This window comes from Phascolarctos cinereus, unplaced genomic scaffold, assembly GCF_003287225.1.
Source record: "Phascolarctos cinereus isolate Bilbo 61053 unplaced genomic scaffold, phaCin_HiC Scaffold_2;HRSCAF=192, whole genome shotgun sequence".
Taxonomy (NCBI): Eukaryota; Metazoa; Chordata; class Mammalia; order Diprotodontia; family Phascolarctidae; genus Phascolarctos; species Phascolarctos cinereus.
In genome coordinates, this window is record NW_027555625.1 from 80,810,166 (window position 1) to 80,831,436 (window position 21,271).

The 21,271-nt window shown below is 42.8% G+C and overlaps 1 protein-coding gene across 2 annotated transcripts in view; it reads right to left on the reverse strand.

Annotated features, from left to right (window-relative positions):
• Positions 1–19,711, reverse strand: part of CDYL2 (chromodomain Y like 2) — a 218,203-nt gene extending 198,492 nt beyond the window's left edge. For both annotated transcript variants that reach the window (XM_020964871.2, XM_078149473.1), the window contains exon 1: positions 19,335–19,711. In XM_020964871.2, the coding sequence (XP_020820530.1) occupies positions 19,335–19,358 (24 nt within the window). In that variant the 5' untranslated portion in view covers positions 19,359–19,711. The remainder of the gene's footprint in view (positions 1–19,334) is intronic.
• Positions 19,712–21,271: the final 1,560 nt, after the last annotated feature.

A 21,271-nucleotide genomic window follows, 5' to 3' on the forward strand; every position in this document is an offset into this window, starting at 1 on the left:
ATCTAGTTTCTTCTTATAGAAAACAAAGGGGCTAGATAACCTCTAAAGGCCTCCAGCTCTGCATCTATGATCTAATGACCTAATGAGGCACCCTATTTGACTTTGGGATAGCTATTAGTGTTAAAGGATTCTCTTTCTGCCTCTTTGCTTTTACTCACTACTCCTCATTCTACCATCTGGAGACAAGTTTAATCTTTCTTCCACAAAAATGTCTTCCAGATACTTTGAGACATCTCACACATTTTCCTAAGTCTTTTTTCCCCTAAACATTCCCAATTATTTCAACTAGTTCTCATATGGCATGAACTTGAGATCTTTCATCATCCTGGTTACCTTCCTCCAGACACTCTTCAGTTTATCACTGTCCTTCCTAAAATGTCACAATTGGATCATCACCTCCCTACCCCTAAACACTATGCCTCACTTAGAACAAAACCCTCAGGTCTTTTCAGAATCATGAAGCCGATTTTTTAAAATCTATCTTAGACTTCGCATTTATTTTTATTAAATTTCATTTTCTTAGATTCAGCCCAACTTTCTAGCCTTGCCAAAAACCTTTTTGGATCCTGACTCTGTCATCACAAGGAAGGATATTAGACATCCTTCCTTGATTTATGGCACATGCAAATGTGATAAGCATGCCAGATCCCTGGGCACTCTCCATTAGAGGACTGAACCTTTAACTACTTCACTTTGGTTCTGGACATACAATTGCTTCCAAACCTAACTGCACTATAGTCTAGACTTTTCCTTGTCCACAAGTACAGCATGAGGATTTACAAATTATTGTAAATTTTATTTGGTAAATTTCCCTGAAACCACCTGTGTAGTGACTGTCAAAAGAGGAAATGGGGATCATTCTTGATGAAGCCATCTTTGGAACTGACATTAGCACTTCTAGATGTTCGCTAATCTTTCCTTTCATAATGAACTCTAAAATTTTTCAGTAATAGAAGTCAAGCTCACTGACTTTTAGTTTACGGGGTTTATCCCCTTCCCTTTTGGAAATTTAAGACATTTGTCCTTTCCCTACATATATTAAGCATTTACTGCTATGTGCTGCACATTGTACTGGGGATACTAAGAAGGAAAAAAAAAAGAAGAAAAAAAACCAGTCCCTGCCCTCAATGGACTTGCATTCCCATCCTGCCCTGACTCATCTCTTCTAGTGCTCATAGTTTTTCTCTTTTTGTTGTTGTTTCTTTTTTTAAATTAATTTATTTATATTTAGTTTTCAACATTCATTTCCATGAGCTTTTGAGTTTTAATTTTTCTCCAGCTCCCTCTCCTCCCTCTTCCCCAAGACAGCATGCAATCTTGATATACGCTTTACATATACATTCTTATTAAACGTATTTTCACATTAGTCATGCTGTAAAGAAAAATCAGAACAAATGGGAGGAACCATGAGAAAGAAGAAACAGAGAGAGAGCGCTAATAGTATGCTTCGATTTGCATTCAGACCCCATAATTCTTTCTCTGGATGTGCATAGCATTTTCCATCATGAGTCTTTTGGAATTGTCTCAGATTCTTGTATTGCTGAGAAGAGCTAAGTCTATCAAAATTAGTCATTGCACAACGTGGCTGTTACTGTGTACAACATTCTCCTGTTTCTGCTCACTTCACTCAGCATCAGTTTATATGTCTTTCCACGTTTTTCTAAAGTCCACCTACTCATAATTTCTTATAGCACAATAGTGTTCCATTACATTCACACACCACAACTTGTTCAGTCACTCCCCAATTGATGGGCATACCCTCAATTTCCAATTCTTGGCTACCACAAAAAGAGCTTCTATAATATTTTTGTACATGTGAGTCCTTTTCCCATTTTATGATCTCTTTGGGATATAGTCCCAGAAGTGGTATTGCTGGGTCAAAGGATATACACATTTTTATAACCCTTTGGGCATAGCTCTAAATTGCTCTCCAGAATGGTTGGATCAGTTCATAACTCCACCAACAATGCATTAGTGTTCCAATTTTCCCACATCTTCTCCAGCATTTATAATTTTCCTGTTTTGTCATGTTAGCCAATCTGATAGATGTGGTGTGGTACCTCAGAGTTGTTTTGATTTGCATTTCTCTAATCAATAGTGATTTAGAGCATTTTTTCATATGAATATAGATAGCTTTAATTTCTTCATCTGAAAACTATCTATTCATATCCTTATCAATTATGGAATGACTTGTATTCTCAGAAATTTGATTCAGTTCTCTATATATTTTATAAATGAGGCCTTTATTGGAGACATTGGTTATAAAAATTCTTTCCCAATTTTCTGCTTCCCTCCTAATCTTGGTTGCATTGGCTTTGTTTGTGCAAAAACTTTTTAATTTAACGTAATCAAAATTATCCATTTTGCATTTCATAATGTTCCCTATTTCTTGTTTGGTCATAAATTCTTCCATTCTCCATAAATCTGGCAGGTAAACTATTCCTTCCTCTCCCAGTCTACTTACAGTATCAGCCTTTATATCTAAATTGTGTACCCATTTTGACTTTATTTTGGTATACAATGTAAGATGTTGGTCTATGCCCAGTTTCTGCCACACTATTTTCTAATTTTCCCAGCAGTTTTTGTCAGATAGTGAGTTCTTATCCCAGAAGCTGGAGTCTTTGGGTTTATCAAATGGTAGATTGCTATAGTCACTGACTACTGTGCCTTGTGTACCTAACATATTCCACCGATATCCACCACTCTAGTTCTTAGACAGAACCAAACAGTTTTGATGATTGCTAATTTATAATACAATTTAAGATCTGGTATAGCTAGGCCACCTTCCCTAGCACTTCTTTTCATTAATTCCCCTTAATATTTTGGACCTTTTTTTCTTCCAGATGAATTTTGTTACTATTTTTTCTAGCTCTATAAACTAATGTTTGGGTTGTTTGATTGGTATGACACTGAATAAGTAAATTAATTTAGGTAGAATTGTCATTTTTATTATATTAGTTTGGTCTACCCATCGTGCTCATAGTTTTTCAAAGATGACTGATAACGGGTCATCAATCATATCTACCAGTTCTCCTAGTACTCAGTTTGTTGGAGCCTGAAGTTTTTGACTTATCAAGCATAGGTATGTGCTTTCTTAACATCCCCCTGCTTCTCTTGGGTTTTGTGTCCCTAAAAATTTTTTCTGTTGTCACATTCCAAAGATCATTCTCCTTGTCAGTGGACAAACAACATAAAATATGAGTCAAGCAGCTCTTCCTTCTCTCTGTCAATCATCATAATCAATCAATCAACAGGTATTGATTAAGTGCCTTCTGTGTGTCAAGCACTGGGGATACAAGTACAATGAATGAAACACTCCTACTCAGCAATGATCTTTCCCTTCCACCTTGAGCAGTGGTCCTAACCCCTGTCTGAGTCTCCTCCTTTCCCCACTACGGCTTAAAAAAAATAATAAACCTCCACCCTTTTTGATGTCCTAAACTTCCGATACTAGTTTCAGCTCACTGTAACCTTTAGCTTTCTTGAGTGTTTCCCCCCAGGCCACACCACACTTTTATATTAATCCTCCATTTACCTGTCCTTTGCTTCAACTTTCTGCACTTGTCTCTTTTAAACTAAGTTTTCTTTGATTTCCCTGTATATCCACATCAGTCTCTTTGGGTAAGTGGCCATTTTCTCTCCATCAGAGTCATTTCTCTGGGTGCCTACAGCTGAATGCAACCTGTTAAATACCTTAATTTACCTGCAAGACGCCCAATACTCTCTTTCAGGTAAGAAAGCCATGAGAAAAATAGGTTAACGCATCCTCAGGGGTTTAAAATCCTCACCTAGACTGTAATAAAACTACCATACATCTACAAATGAACATATGTGTTTGTAACTCTTTGAATTTTATTCTAAATATAGTATTCTTTTCTAAATATAATATTAATTTTGGCATTGGTAGATCATACTTTACTAATTTAATAAAATGTTTTTCAAAGAAAAGTCCAATGTGGAATCATTGGCTTTGCTGCTCCTCGCCCAACATTCCATCTCTCTACTCCATATCACTGCTGTGGCCATTCCCCTCGTGCCTGGAATATACTCCCCATTTGCCTCCCACTTCATATAGAGGGCCTTATTTCCTTCAGTCCAGCCACCAACTTTCAACATGAAACTTTTCTTGCTCTGTCCTCAAACTACTTTGTATTTTCTTATATATTCAATACTTGATTATACATGTACATGTTGTCTCCCCTAATAGAATGTAAGCTTCTTGAAATTAAGAGATTGTTTCATTTTTGCCTTTGTTGCCACAGAATCTACCACAGAACTGGCACATTTTGTTCAGTAGTTTCAGTCATGTCTGATTCTTTATTATTTCATTTGGGGTTTTCTTAGCAAAGATACGGAAGTGGTTTGTTATTTCCTTCTCCAGCTCATTTTACAAATGAGGAAACTGAGGCAAACAAGGTAAAGTGACTTACTCAGGGTCACACAGATAAGTGTCTGAGGTCAGATTTGAATTCAAGTTTCTTCCTAACTCCAGGCCTGGAGCTCCATACACTGTGCCACCTAGCTGTTCTAGAGCTGGAATCACTATAAATGCTAATTGACTGATTGATCGACAATGCTGTCATCTGATATCCCATTGACCATACCTGTTGGCCATCTGTGACCCACAGCACCTTAACTTGGACCTAACTTCCCCTCAGTGGCACCGTATATGGCATAAGCAGCAGCTGGCTGTGCAACGCCAACACTATCATGCAAAGAAAAAAAAAACATAAATCATTTTTTTTTCCTCTCTGGGGTTCTTCATCTATAAATTGATGGGGCTAACCAGACACTCTCTAAGGTCCTTTCCTACGACCTTCATTGACATGCGATGATTAATCAAATGAGACAAATTAAAAATACCACATCAAAGTCCTCTTAATAGGCATTGAGGAGATCTTTCAAAATAGGAAGAATTGATTGATCCTTCAATAGAGTAAAAGCATACATAGTTGTAGCCACTGCACACATGCATGCACACACAAGTAAAAACTTCTGAGAAAACGCTAAAGTTTCAGGCAAATTGCCATAATCAGTATCTTCAGGACAAAAGCTGAGAAAACTGATGCAGGCTAATATCTACTGATGCCAGCCCAGCTAGTCAGCTCTGCCATAATTCCAGTCGTCTATCTGCCTGAATCTTTAACCAAGTCAACCAGATGTTAGTGTTAGTGACATACAGTTGTAGGCAACACTAGAATTTTTCTCTGCTTTGCAAATAGGGCAAAATCTTTTTTCTCAGACTGATTCCTGCCAACAGCAGTGAGCAACTACGTTCTGAAATTCAATGTGGCTTTGGGTCATAGCTCATAGAAATGAACTGGAGAAAAACAATAGAAATGAAAGAGCTCTAATTCCTCCATCCACTCCTCATTAACTGCACAGAGGGGTAGCCTCACGGTCATCAACAGACGTGAGTTCTGGAGTATCCAGAAGAGTTCATCAAGACCCTCCAAGACTTCCATGACAGCCTTCTCCGTCTTGTCTGGGCCCTTAGCAGGGTCTTTGATGGCCTCTCTCATCATCAGCAGAGCTAATCCCAACTGAATAAAAAGGTTAAGGTCATCGCCTCTCCTTTACCAAACCACACTTAGGAAGACGACGCGGCAACTAGAAGCTGATGTCAGAATCTACTCTCTGACATTGAGGGAACTCTCAACTCAAGGTTACAGGCATCAACAAGTCCTGGAAACAGTCACCTGTGATGTAGCCGGATGCCTCGGGCTCATGATTAAGCTCACCAGCAGATTCAAAAGCACATAGAAACATTCACAGACCATTTCTCAGTGTCAGCAAATACTATGGAAAAAGGAAAGCCATCTAAAGTAGACAAAAGGGACAGCAGTCCACACCCAAGGAACCCTATATTGCCAAATTGTTCCAGTATCACCTTCATAATCATTATCATCATCATTACCATCATCATCACCATCAGTATCATCAGTGCACATCTATCGAGCACTTTACAGTTTATAGGGCACTCTAAATTTACTACCTCACTCAATCCTCACATGCACCTTGAGAGGCAGATAGCGTATATAATACATCCATTTTATGGGAGGGAAAACTGAGGTTCAGAGAGATAAAAATAATTAACCAACACAATTAGTATAATTGATCAATCAGTCAATAAGCATTTATTAAACGCCTACTAGGGATGAGGCTCAGTGCTAAGTGCTGGGGTTATAAAGAAAGGCAAAAGACAGTCCTTTTTCTCATGGAGCCTGTGGTTTAATGGGACAGATGGTGCACAAACACTTATGTACAAACAAGACAGAGGCAGGATAAATTGGAGATATCCAACAGAGGGACAGCATTAACCAGGATTGACTGGCATAGGCAAGACCTGAACACAATTATTGCAATGCCAAAGCCAACCCTTTTCCCACTATACCACCTTGCATTTACTATTGAGTGCTAAATACCGTCCCTAAATTGGTGAAGGTGGTACTGACTCAGAAGGAAGTAGAAAATCACATCAGGGAGTGAGCATGACCTATGGAAGACTCAAAGACGGAGTCTTCCAAGAAGCTTCACATCTCCTCAATCTACAGAGCCATTAAGGGTGAAGAACCCTTCTTTCTATAGGGATGGGACACCTGGATAAGTAAAAAATCAGTATATTTTGCCTCAGATTCTTCTATCAGTGCTAGAAGGGTCCTGGGCTAAGTACGTTACATTAAGTAAGACAGAAACACAAACAATGTGGAGCTAGAACACAATTAATCTACACTCAACATGCTGCAACACGCCCAAAACAGAACTCATTACCTTTTGCCCCCAACCCATCCCTCTTCCAAACTTTTCTACTTTATCAAGGGCACCACCATCTATCTAGTCCTTCAAGTTCACATCCTCAGCATTACCCTGATTTCTTACTTTTGCTCACCCCACATCTCCAATCACCAAATCTTGCTGTTTCTACCTCCACACCATCTCTCCCATTATCCCCTTCTCTTTACTCACACAGTCACCATCTTTCTTCTTCTTTCTCTTTGTTTCATACTTAGACTATCCCAATAGGCTCCATGCCTCCAGTCTGACCTCATTCTAGTCCAACCTTCACAAAATTACTAAAGTGATTTTCCTGAAATCCAGGTTTGACTATATCAATCCCCCTCTTAAACTTCATTGGCTTCTTCTTGCTTGTAGGATCAAATATAAATTTCTCAGTGTTTTTTAAAGCCTTTCACAATCTGACCCTAACCAGTCTTTCCAGACTTATCATGTATTACTGCTGCCTCCTTTCAAACATTTTGTAGTCTAATCAAAATGGTGCTCTTGCTGATATTCACACAACCCTCCATCTTCCGTCTCTGGGCCACATTTAAAATGAATTTCCTCCTCGCCTCCACCTTGTTTCGTTTAAAACTCTTCCCAAGCACCATCTTCCATATGAAGCTTTTCCTGATCCTCCCCAGGTGCTAGTTCCTCTCCCCCCAAATAGTCTGTATTTATTTTGGCCATATTCTGTATTTGCTCATATAGGCATATATCTCCTTAAAGAACATAAACTCCTTGCAGGCAGAGATGGCTTCATTTCTGTCTTTGTATCCCCAGAGCAAGCACATAGTAGGGAGCTAAATGCTTGTTGGTTTATTGATTTATTGAGCTCATTTTGTGACGAGAGCTTCTGAGTAGCTGCTGCACAGTGGGGTCCACTGAAACATGTTCTGACTTCTTGCATTTCCACATGCTTCCACATGCCTTTCCACCCAGTTTACTTGGCTTCCTGTTGATTGGCCTGGATCATTGTTGCTGTTTCCACTTCTCCAAATCTTCCAATTCTTTCTTAGCAATCCTTGAGGGGATGACAGAAAGACAGGAAATCTCTTTTTCTTCCTCTCCACCTCCTGGCTTCCCTGTTTTCATTCAAGCCTCAGCTAAAATCCTATCTTCTGCAAGAAGCGTTTCCTGATTCTCCTTAAATCTAGTGCCTTCCTTGAGTTTATCTCCAATTTTCTTTTGTTCTTTGTATATGCACCTCTGCCTGCCTCTCTGGGTCTGTTTCTCAATCTCTCCTTCCTCCCTCTCTGTGTTTCTGTTTCTCTTGCTCTCACATATAATTAAATATATACATGTATGTATACATATATATGTATTTTATTTATACACAGTTCTTTACACATCGTCTGCCCTTGATGTATTAGGAGCTCCTTGAGGATTTTTTGTCTACCTTGTTTTTGTCTTTCTTTGTATGCCCTGCTCCATAGTAAGTGCTTAATAAATGCTTCTTGACGACTTGATTTCAGCTTCAAAAGTTAAAAGCGGAACAGAAATGCCCTGCTAAGAATCCAAGGCAGTGGCTGTACCGAGACAAGCCATCCTGGAGATCAGAGAACAGAGATGGGAGAAAAGTAGACATGCTTTAAAACAGCAAAGTCACGGAGGAAAGGAGGAGGAGACAGCCGGTGGAACACCTACAGCTGCAAATCACTGGATGGATTTCTTCACATCCTATTGAACAACACAACTGGCCACCTTTTCAAAGAAGGGCTGACAGGCTGGGGCATGCCCTAATGAGGATGACCAGGAACACAGAGTGGGTAGAGGAGACTATGTCATGGGAGGACAAGCTGAAGAAACTGGGTGCTTAGCCAAGAAAAGAGAATACTAAAAAGAAACACGACTCTTGTCCTCAAGGACCCAAAGGCCATCAGGTGATTCCAAATGCAGAAACAGGAGCAACAGGTAGACATTTCAGAGAGGCAGATCCAGGTTTTACGTAAGAAAAACACCCTAATAAGTGCCACCCCACATGTAGATGGGATACGTGGAGAAGTGCTGAGCTCCACATTACTGGAGGGTTGGGAGAGGGGGATCTTCAAGCAGAAGCTGGCTGTCCATGGGTCAGGAAGGCGGTAGAAAGGATCCTTGCTCAGGAAGCACTGGCCTAGGTGACCTCCAAAGAGAATCTGATGAAATTAACTACTTTTATCAGTAGATTAAGACTGATGGTGGTGTCACTGCTGCTGTTCAGTCCTGCCTCTTCATGACCCTATGTGCGGTTTTCTTGGCAAAGTTCCTGGAGCGGTTTGTCATTTCCTTCTTCAAGTCATTTTACAGACGAGGCAACTGAGGCAAACAGGGTTAAGCCCAGGGACACAAATCTAGTAAGTCTGAGGCCAGTTTGGAAGCCAGGAAGATGAGTCTTCCTGACTCCAGGTCCAACACTCTATGTGCTGCACCACCCAGCTGCCCAGACTAAGATTACAGTGGTCATTTTAAACAGCTACTGATGAAAGCATAAGAGAACTTGAACATAAAGGAAAGAAGCCAAAGGGCAGCAATGTCCAAAGTCACAACCAAGCACCATCTCCCATAGACTGGAAGCTCCTCAAGGACAGGGACTCTCATTTCAGTTTTTATTACCCCAGTACCTGGGGGCAGTGCCAAGCACAGAGCAACCAGTAAATGCTTCGTGAATTAAATTGAATTGAACTGTATTAACAGAACTGGATGATTCAGGCAAGAGCTGAACTAAATAACTTGCAAATCTCTTCTACATCCTAGAGTTTAAGGTTCTAGAAGGCTGCTCCAGATGGGTTTGAATTTTGTATTAACTTAGTAACTTGGAAGCCTCTTCCTAGTAAAAGTTATAACCAATAGCCTGACATCTTCAGTGCTGCTCTAAAGAGCGAAGCCTGTCTAGAGTGATTCCAAACTCTCCACATTACTAGACTGTCAACTCCCCGAGTCCAGGGATTCTGACTTGCCTAAACTTTTCTGCACATAGTAGGTGAGTAAGAAATGTTTGTGAGATTGAAGTTCTGATGTGGGATCTGAATTTATACCATCTGGCCACAAAATCTAGAATACTACCCCGTCCTACATTTTATGTGAATATCATTTTAGATAAATTGCCTTGAATTTTTCAAAGAAAAATAGCACACTGGAACAGGTCTAAAGCAATGGAAGGGAACTTATTAGATATCTAGATACTCGTTGCCTCCAGGGCAAGTAAAGTATTATTATTCCAACTTTACAGATTAAGCAACTCAAGCAAAACCAACTTAAAGGGCTTGTCCTTAACCTCTAAGTGAAAAAGAGAGAACTAGAGCCCAAACCTCTGTGCTTCCCTACTATGTCACACCTCCTCTCAGAATGATATTAATTATTATAATAGTCTAATGAACACAGTGGTGAAGTAGATTTGACATTCTAAGGCTTGGGTATCATTCCTGGCTCTGCTATTTGCTGCACCTATGAGTTTGGGACAATTACTTAAATCCCTCTAGACCTCATTTTCTTCCTTTGTAAAATGAGGCAGGACTAAAAGACCTCTAACGTACCTTCTGACTCTGAATCTACGGCCCCCTAATTAAATGATCTCTAAGGAGCCTTCCATTTCTAAAACCTATGATCCATAGGTCTCATACAAAAGTGAAAAACAAAAAATATACATTTGGCAAAGCTTCAACTAAAGTTCTTATCCCATCAATACTTCACTATGGTACGGTGGTAACCCTGGGTTCTCAAAAAATATTGACAGTGGAATTGAAGCTCTAAATAGATCCCACTGAATTGGGAAGGCTTCAGGTATAACAATGCATTGGTTCATGTGTCTTTGGACACATGGATACATGTGTCTCCATATTCCCCGAGGATATTTTAGATAGGCTCATCATGAGAAAACTGGCCACCAAAGGATGAATTTGCCTGGCCATAGCAGCTCATAAAAATGTCTGAGAAAATTTAGACAGCTGAAGATCTATAGCAATCAAAGGCATCCTGGAATATTCACATTAGAGAAGTCACAGTTTTTGTTTTTGAAGTTCTGTTCATTCAATTTTCATACATATTCCAGTTTTTCTCCACCTCCAGATTGATATTTCTAAAGGTTCTAAATGGCTTAGGTTCAAGGGTCATCAAAAAAAAACGACCTGATAGGATGTTTCTGGACATCTTTATGGAGAAGGGCTTAGGTTGAAGATAGAGACACACTTTTACCAGGTGACTGGTCCCAAAGAAGCATCATTGAGTCCCAACCTTTCTACAAGAGGACATGGAAGGAGTGACCTCTATGGGAATGGGGCTAGCTGGCTCACTATGAAGGCCATTTAGGAAGATTCTGATGTAAATCCAACCAGCTTCTAACACTCTTTCAGGGGTCTTTGTAGAGGCTCACGAGAGTTTCCGTATCCAGATTTATCTTACTCTCTCCAATGCTTAAATCATTCTCTGACCATCCTAAAATGCTCCCTTGTCATAACTTAGGTGAGCATCTTAACTATTTCAAGGAATCATTCAGCCCATTGAAGAGGTGATACATAGGCAGCAGGAGAGTAGTACCCTGGCTGGAAGAGAATCCACAGCTAAATCACACCCTCAAAGTATGAGAGACAAGCTAAATATAGCTTTCAACTCCAAATAAAAATACATTTCTTTTTCTCCACATTGGCTGCTCTAAAGTCTAGGGGAAAAGGTGTTATCAAAAGTTCATCATCATAGTGAACCAGTTTTTTTAGCAAACTACTCTTTGTCCACCAACTGAATTCTGTACACATCTATTAAGTATCTGTTGTGTTTTAGGCACTCTATCTTTCTGAAGTAGTTTTTGTTCGTACACTAAGGATATCATTGATATAGAAGGGGTTTAGAGGAAGTCTTTCCTGAAGGGAATACTTTAGAATCATGTTTGAAGGATTCAACAGTCACTTCCAAACTCTGTGCAACATCCCATGCTAAGTGCTAAGTGTTGGGGATATAAATATGAAAATAAAAATTAAACGATGCCTGCCCTCAAAGAACTTACAGTTTTACTAAAAGGATAGGATAGAAGACTACAAAATAAATACAATATTAACATATTATAAGTTTAGTTTGAACTAGACCTGTGGTTTCATCAGTATAGGGAGCTTCCAGTGAGGGAATGCCCTCTTCCAAAGCAGATCAACAACTTGTGGTCTTGGAGAAAGGATAACTAAGTGACTTGCTCACAGTCACACCCTGTGTGTCAGAAGACTGGAATCTAGGTCTCTCTGATTCTGACTCCGGTTCCTCTATCCACTTAGTCATGCTATTCTTGGGCATATTCTCACAAAATTATCACCTCATCAGGATGCCTTTCATCCAGGAGAAATATAATATCAGAACACTGCTTCCTTTTGTAGAGGTCCAGTAACACTTCCTTCAATGGCACTTGGTCGAATTTTGCCAGGAATCTTCAACAAATCTCGCTTTACTGTGGCTATACCACTGGTTTTTAGTGATCTAGAAAAGCCTACCACCTTAAATATAACAGGAGAGGCCTAATGGGAGAGGGACAAAGAAGAAATCCAGACAAAGCACTGGGGGCACAGCAGATACAGTGTCTGACAGAGGGCTTAGTGTAAGAAAGACTGGAGCTCAAATTCTGCCTCAGACATATATAAGTTTTGTGATCCCTGGCAAGTCACTTACTTGGCCTCAGTTTCCTCATCTGTAAAAAGGGTCAGTAAAATATCAATAACTCTAACATTCTATGACCTCCCTAATAACTGCAAGTAAACTTATAGTTTAGACGCACATAGAAATATTCTGCCAACATCTTTGGACTTAAATTTAAACATAAATTTAGATATAGATTTTTTTCTAGAACTTCCACTCCATAGCACATAGCATTTCCTCTGAACCCATTTACCAGCAAAAACCTGTTTGCCTCAGTTTCCTCATCTGTAAAATGAGCTGGAGAAGGAAATGGCAAACCGTTACTTCAATATCTTTGCCAAGAAAACCCCAAATGGGGTCACAGAGAGTCAGACACGATGGAAAGGACCGAACAAGAAGTGATTAATGGTCAAGACTGCCTAAACTGAGCCTAATCCAACATTGGATCTTCATCATGATGAAACACAGACAATTCTAGCTCTCTGATGACTCAGGAATTAGCAACAGTTCCAAGTAATACTAGTTCCAGAGGATATACCTCCTTAAGTCCAGAGTCACCTGAGTAATTCACCAACATAATGAAACCAAGAAACCACTAGCCACTCCTTCAGTACCCAAAGTGAGAGAGCTCGCTACAATCATGTGAGGGGCACCAGTGGCGCCCTTCTTAATCCTCTCTAAAAGCAATTTCTTGAGAAGCCATTTTATGTTCACCTGAGTAGGACATTAAATTAATTCAGTCCTATCATTTAGAATGATCCCCATTTTATTTTGATTGCTTTTCAAGGTCAATCAATGTACTGCAGCTCTAAAGATTTCTCTCTAAATCAGTATAGTCTTACCAAAAAAAAAAAACCCGAACAAACAAGTTACTCAATTTTACACTTGGAAATGTATATGCCAACAAATAGCTCACATACCTTAATCATTCTTGATAATAAGTTTGGTCAACACATTAGTTTCTCCTTGTACAGCCCATAACATAAACAAAAGTAATAAAAGTGTTGAAGCAGGTCATGCAGTTCAGACATTTTTATAATGACAAAGTAAATACCTAGAGTTACAAGAGACCTATGACAAGCATTATACATCTAGTACAATTGCCTTGGACCACAACAGTGATTATTACTGAATCCTGTCCATTTTCTGAACTTCAGGATGAACCTTGAGGTACTTAACTAGTCCCAAGGTACCTCTTAATAGTTCTATACAGTAACTCTTATCACGAATGATAAGGAGGAGATAAGACTAGACAGCTGTGTATCTTTAAAAGATCTGAGGGTCTTAGTGGACTGCAAGCTCTGTATGGCCAACAGCACGATCTAGCCACTAAAAAAAAGTTAATGCTGTCTTAGATTATATTAAGAGAGCTATAACTTCTAGGAATAAAGAAATGATAGTCTCAATGTATTCTATTTTGATCATAACACATCTAGAATATTGTGTTCTTGGCACTACAATTTAGAAAGGATATTAATATGCTGGAGAGCATCTAAAGAATAGCTACTAAGAAGGTAAAAGGGCCATAAGAGGATTAGAAGGCACAGGTGATGTACGCAATGGAGAGAGAAGACCTGTTCTATCTGGCCCCAAAGAGCAGAACCAAGACCAGTGGCTGGAATAATCAAAGAGACAAATTTGGACTGGATGTCAGGAACAGGATGTTACTAATAATAAGAGATACACATAAGTGGAGTAGGCTACTTTTGAGAAGTGAGGGCCTTCTTCACTGGAGGTCTTCAAGCAAAAACTGAATGACCACTTATTAGAAATTACATAATAGAGATTCTTTCTCTGGTTGGATGCCTTTCAACCCCAAATTATGTTATTTTGTGGAGAGGCGTTAAAGTGTTAACAGTCCACAGTTTCCAAATTTCAAAGGGAAAGAATACGAAACCTCTCAATATGCCCTCCTGATGTCTTCAGATTACATTTGTTTCTCATGTCAAGGTCAGGAGGTCTTGAGGGGGCTTGTGTCCTGAGAGGGAGGGGGAGTAAGAGAGGAACAAGGCATGCATTCCATATGCTAGTAGGTCCTTGAGGGCGGAGTCTGTTTCATTACTGTGACCCTGGTCCCTGAGCTAAAGGCCTACTCCAATGCCTGGTGTGGAGATGACTCTTGAAGACTGTATAGTTAATGCACACATACATGTGTGTGTGTACATATATATGTACATATGTGTGTATATATGTCTGTATAGATATGGACATGGGCACAGATATAGACACAGACATGAACATGGACACAGACACAGACACAGACATACACATAGACACAGGCATAGACATAGAAACAGACACAGACACAGACACAGACACAGACACAGACACAGACACAGACACAGACATAGACATTTTGGCCATAGCAACTCTTGAAGACCAACTCTTACATCATAGGGGGTTGGTGATCAGCTTTAATAGAGGGATTTCCCCACAGTGATGAAATTACAGGTTTTAGTGTAGTATTAGGATGCTAATTCAGTAGTCCCAAGCACTGATAGTAGGGACTATTACATAGTAAGCATTTAATAAATGTTTGTCTGAATTAATAAAAGACAAGAAGTTTCCCTCTTCTAAAATGCCATTGAATTCATGCGCATCTTCACTGCCTATTATGAAATTTAGAATGGGAAGGGACCTTAGAGTTAATTTAATCTAAAATCTTCATTTTATAATTGAAGATATTTAAGATTAAGTGGCTTGATGAGCTGAGACTTGCACCCAGGACCCAACTCCAAATTCTATGTTCTTTCCATTATATAATGCTGCCTCTCTTCCATAAGTTCACGGAATCTGAGTTGGAGGAGACTTCAGAGGCCAACTGGCCAACCTATATCTAAACAAGAATACTCTGCAGCCCCTCAGGTATTGCTTGAAGACCTCCAGTGGAGGGAAGTCCATTATCTCCCAAGACAGTCAGTCCATTCCACTTTTCAACAGTTCTCTTTAGGGAGACCTTTCTTGGTATCAAGGCCTCTCTACAACTTTATCCCACTGTTCCTGGTTCTGCTATCTGAAGCCAAGCAAAAGTTGAACCCCTCTTCCACATGTTGCTCAGTCTTTTCAGTTGTATCCTACTCTTTGTAATCCCATTTCGGGTTTCCTTGGCAAAGATACTGCAGTGGTTTGCCATTTCCTTCTCCAGCTCATTTTATAGATGAGGAAACTGGGGCAAACTGAGTTACCCAGCTAGTAAGTGTTTGAGGTCAGATTTAAACTCAGGAAAATGAGTCTTCCCAGTGCTACTCACTGAGCCATTTAGCTGGCCCTAACTCTTCCACTTGAAAACCTTTAAAAACCTGAATTTATCCATCATGTTCCCCTTCCATATCATCTTCTCCACACTGAATGAACATCTCCAGTTCACAGAACCAAAATGTGGTAGGTAGAAGGGACCTTGGAGGCCATTGAATCCATTCCATTTGCTCCTTAAGGGTAGGGACTGAGTTTTGCTTCTTTTGCATCTCCAGCACTTAGTACAGTGCCTGGCACATAGTAGGCACTTAAGAAAAGTATATTACATTGAATTGAAGATTTTTAAAATGAGGTCCTATGAGATCAAATGACTTGCCCCGGGTCTTAAACAACTAGTAATTGTCTCAACTGGGATTCAAATGCAGGTTGTCTTGACTCCAGGTTCAGCACTCTATCCACCAAACTGTGCTAGCTCTTCCCCAGTCTTCATATGGCAGAGGGTATAGGCCCTTTCCCACCCCGGTAGCCCTCTTCTCAATGCTCTACAGCTTATTAATGCCCTTCCTAAGATGTAGCACTCAGAAATGAACACAATACTCCACATACAGTCTGGTCAGGACAGAGTACAATGGAACTATCACTTCCTTATTTCTAGAAGATTTACCTCTTTCTTTGCTCTACTGAGTTACACTGAGTTTACAATCCACTAAAGCCCTCAGATCTTATTCATATGAACCACAACAAAACCACACAGATCACACATTAAGATTGAGAGTTGGAAGGTCCTTTTGCAGATGAGAAAATTGAGAGCAAGGGAGATTTAAGTGACTCTTCCAAGGCCACATGAGTAGTAAATACTAGAACCGAGATGCCAAATTGAGCTCTACCTGGATTCCAAATTCTGTATTCTTTCCCCTATGCCATGTTGTCTCCTTCATGATCCATCCTGAACTCTGAAGTTGATTTTTTTTAACCCACATATAAGATTTTCCATTTATTCCTATCAGTTTGAGGTCAGCTCAACCTCCTTGTCAAGAGTTTTAGATCTTGCCCCCATAACTCAAGTTGTTAGCCATTCCTTTCAGCTTTGGGTCATCTGCAAATCTGATAAACACGCTTTCTGTGCCTTTATCAAGTCACTGATAAAAATGTTCAGAAACACAGAGTATTGACACACTCTATTAGGGACCTACTTCCAAACTTGCATTGAATCATTAATGACCCTTCTTTGGGTCCAGCTTTAGACCAATTCTGAATTCATTTATTTGTACGACTGTCTAAACCAGCTTTCACATGATTGACTTTTGTCAACTTCTTCGCAGACATCTAGGTACATTTTTACAACATTCCTTTAAACTATCCAATCTAATAATCTTACCTAAAGGGAGACAGTATTCTGACCTGACCTATTCTTGAAGCCATCTTTGTGATTCCAGATTCCTGGCCTAGTAACAATCTCTTATAGTCTAAAATTCTGCCAGGAATCCCCATCAGATCTCTCTTTGCTTTAGCTGGCTCTTGGGTCAACAATAATTGCTATGGTCTATCACCCCAAAACAAAATACTATGGAGAGAAGACAGCCAATTGCTTTGCTACAATGTCCAGACTGCTCCATCTCTTCCTGTTGTCACCTTCCCTTCACCTCTTCAACACCTGAGAGGAAAAGGAAGAGCAACTTTGCTGTTACTTCTGGAAAAGTCAGCTAAGCATCCATCTCACCTTCCCCCACTGTCATGGAGACCACAACTGGTGCACTCAAGCCTACCAGATGTCTAGGAGGCCCTCCTAGAAAGGAAGCTAAATAGCTCAATCCTTCATGTTGGCAATTCTCTTTTCACAATCAACCACCCAAAGCATCTTCTGGAAAAGCTTCAACTTTCTGAATAGGCCCAAGTCAATATATAGAATGTAGAATGGCTGCATGGACCTTGTAGCATAAAGACTTGAAGTTTATAAAGGCATCTGTGGGAGTTCCTTCCCAATTAGATAGAAGAAATGACTAGCCAGAGCCCTTCCCATGATTCAGACAAGGTTTGGGACTGCTCAGCGATGGACGATCAAGGAAGCCATCTTCATCTTTGCTGACAATGAGGGCTTCTCACGTCCTCAAGAATATTTCACTAATTATCAACAGAACATGGGATTGAAAATCCCAACTAAAGTCCTCCCTAGTCCTAACCAACAACCTCCTGCCTGAGAGGTAATAGGTTGTAGTAGATAGAAAGGCCAGGTCAGGAAGCACTGGATTCAAATACTGTCTTGACACATCCTGGTGATGAGTAACCCTGGGCAAATCACTTACACTTTTAGTGCTCTAGGCAAATCTCTAAACTTATAAATTGCAGAAAAGATGTTGATCTCTATTGATAGGGGTCCCCTCAACTGGGATTCCCTATGCTAATGAAATCACAGGTCCAGTCTCTCTCTCTCTCTAAACATTCCCCTTTGCCAGGTCCTAGTCTCCCACTAAAGGAGGAAGCAAAGAGGAAGAAAGGTATTTGGGGGGGGGGGGAAATGGAGAAAACTCTTGGTATTTCGTTTGTTTTCACATTAACATAATCCCAAATAGGTGTAAAAAAGTCCAAAACTGATTCAGACCCAGCTCCCCACTGGCCGTTGGGTTCCCTTCGGAGTCCCACAAAACGCCAAGGCCAGTGTCTCCACCTAGATTCAGAACTTCTTCAGATGTCTGAAAACTTTCCCAAGCTCACCATCACCTGTCCCTCTACCTGTAGCCAAGGGGGGAGACTCCAAAGACAACAGTCACACCTGAGGTTCTCTAAGAAGCAAGTCTTCCACTGGTGACTTTCCAGGTTCTTTTCCCTCCACCGAAGGCCCCCGCCCATCCCCCCTCCTCTTGCTCATCATTGGGTGTGGCATCCAAAAACACACCTTCAAGTCCCTCGGAGACTCCAGGCCTTACTGAGGCAGCAGGTGTGAGAAGGAACACGAACCAAGTCCGCCCAGTCTTTGACCACATCCCATCCAGTGCCAGGGAGGTCCTCCTAAGCCCCTCTCCGCTCCTCCTACCCCAGACTGGCCTGGCAACCCGTCCAGGATGAATATACCGCCTCTGCCAAGCCTGTCCAGATCAGGAACTGGACCTCGGCCCCCCTGCGGGCACTCCCTCTCCTCCCGGCCACCAGCTCCCCTCCAAAAGCAGAGGGAAGGAATTAATTCGCTTCACACCCACGTCGCCCTCCACTCCACCCCCCCCCAGCCACCACGCAGCCCTAATCTGCAAATCCGGCACGTCCAGCTCCGACTTTACCTGGACTTTCTCCACTCTCCGCCGCCGCGGCTCCTCGCGGTAGTAACACCTCCCACAGTACCGCTAACTCTCCCCCTCGTCCTCCCTCCCGCCCGCCCGCCTTTCCTCCCTCCCTCCCTTCCTCCTCCTCCTCCTCCTCCTCCTCCTCCTCCTCCTCCTCCTCCTCCTCCTCTTCCTTCTTGCAAGGCCTTGGGCTGGCGCAAAGTAGCTTGAGTTCGAGAGTGGGGAAAAGAAAGAGGGAGCAAGAGACGGAGAGGGAGGGAGAGAAGCAGGGAGGAGAAGGAAGAGGAGGAGGAGCAGAAGGAAAAGGAGGAGGAGGAGGAAGAAGAGGAGGGAAGAGATCGCTCCATCCCTCGCGCCCCCTTCCCTGCTCCCCTCCTTGCCTTCCCCTTCTCCAGCCCTCTGCCGGGAGAACTCCGGAGGGTCCCCGCGCGCCGCCCCCCGCCCGCGGCCAGCCGTGCCCGCGGCTCCCGGCTCGCGGGGCTGAGCGTAGCGTACCTCGTAAAGGTCCCCCGAAGCCATGCTGGGCTGCGGAACTTGGCTCGCTCTCGGTGCGTGTGCCTGGGGCTCCCCGCGCCCTGCGCCCCGCTCTCGTCGGCTCCCTCTCTCTGCCTCCTCGCTCTGCTCCCGGAGTGTGAGTGTGTGTGCGTGCGCGCGCGAGGGTGTGAGTGTGCGAGGAGTGAGAGTGTGTGTGTGTGAATGTGTGTGCGTGTGTGCGTGTGTGTGTGTGAGTGTGTGTGTGTGAGTGTGTGTGTGTGGTGTGTGTGTGTTGAGTAAACTGTGTTTTTGCAGAATGACAGGCTCCGGGGCTGCCTATGCGCAGAATCAGAGCGAGAGGCGGCGAGGCTGGCGTAACAGCAGAGGCGGCAGCAGCAGCAGCAACACTCCCCCCCCCCCCGCCACCGTCCCCCCACCCTCAGGAGCTCAGCCCAGCGAGCGAGCGGGAGAGCGCAGCCCACCTAGCCGAGCTCAGCCTTGCCCTGCCCGAGCTGCCGGGCCGCCCTGCTGGCGGCAGCAGCGGCGGCGGCGGCGGCGGCAGCAGCAGCAGCAGCAGCAGCGACACCCCCCGCCCTCACCTACCCCCCCACCCTGCCCGCAGCGACTCTAAGACACGCGCCCCCACGGGGAAGGGGAGGAAGGAAAGGAGGAGAGCGCCCAACCCCGCCCTGCCCCTGGCCTCCTCCTCGCCCCCTTTCCCCTCCCCCACGCGGTCCACCCCCACCTCCAGGGACTGGCCGTGGCAGGCTGGCCCTCTCAGGGCTCTGGGAGGAAGGCAGGACGCCGTGGGGAAAAGAGCTCGGGAGACTTGGGTCGGAATCTCGCTTGTCTGCCGCTGGGTAGCCCTGTGACCTTGGGAAAGTCACTTTCGTTCTCTGCTCCCCAAAATGAGCCTCAGGGGTGACCTTTAAGAGCCCCTCCTCTGCCCCAATAGCTTAGGTTTCGAGGGCTTTTTCAGCAACAGCATTTCCATGTTTCGAAGTCCCTCGGAGCTCTGGCCGTCCACGTTCCAAGATGCCGTCCACTTCCCTACCCCGTTTATCCAAAGATCACGGCCTGACGTTGCGTTCTAAGGGCATTCCATATCCTAAAGGGACCTTCTGGTTCTAAGGCTCCTTCCGACTCTGATATCTCCCGTCCCAAGTTCTAAGGTTCTCTCCCTCTAGGACTACAAAGTATGAATGCAGCATGGAGTGGACCCGAGGAGGGAGGAAGGAAACACATCCATGTCTGGGTAGGGGGCGTCGGGGTTTGGCCAGAGAAGTCTTTAACCCTTGGCTGCCTTAGAGCCCCCAGTAGGAGGAAGGGGAGAGTTGGGGGAACAGAGGAGTACTTAAGGACCCTTCATAACATTCCCTGAAGACACCCTACAGACAAATGCCCAAAGAACTTCTCAAGACCTGAAGGAACCACACCATTTAGAGAGCTTGAGTCTTAGTTATATGTCAGAGGGAAAGAGATCAGTGTGGTGGAAACAGCGCTGGACTTTGGCAGGGGAGACAGGTTAAAGTTCTTGCCTCGTCACTATTAGCAGTGTGGCCTTCTGCAAATCACTTCCTGTGGTTGAGCTTCAGTTTCCTGATCTGTAACATAAGAGGGCTTCAAAGACGGATGATGACTTCCCAGGCTCTTTCTGATTTCAACATTCTATGGAGGAATTTGGAAACAAGGTGTAGGGTACCAGCCTCAGGAGGACCTGAGCCCAGAATCCAGGTTAAACACACTGCTCTACGGTGAGATGATCCCCCAGGAAAGGTGCCCTGAGCTTGAAGTCTACTTGGGGAAGGCTTCTCCCACTGGAGAAGAAAAGAGAAGGGCTCCATTTTTCACCACCACCACCATTATTCTTTAAATTCAACAGATGTTTACTCAGCATCCCCTTCTGCCAAGTTATGAGCCTGACACTAAAGGGAGATAAAAGGAAGAAAAAAAACACT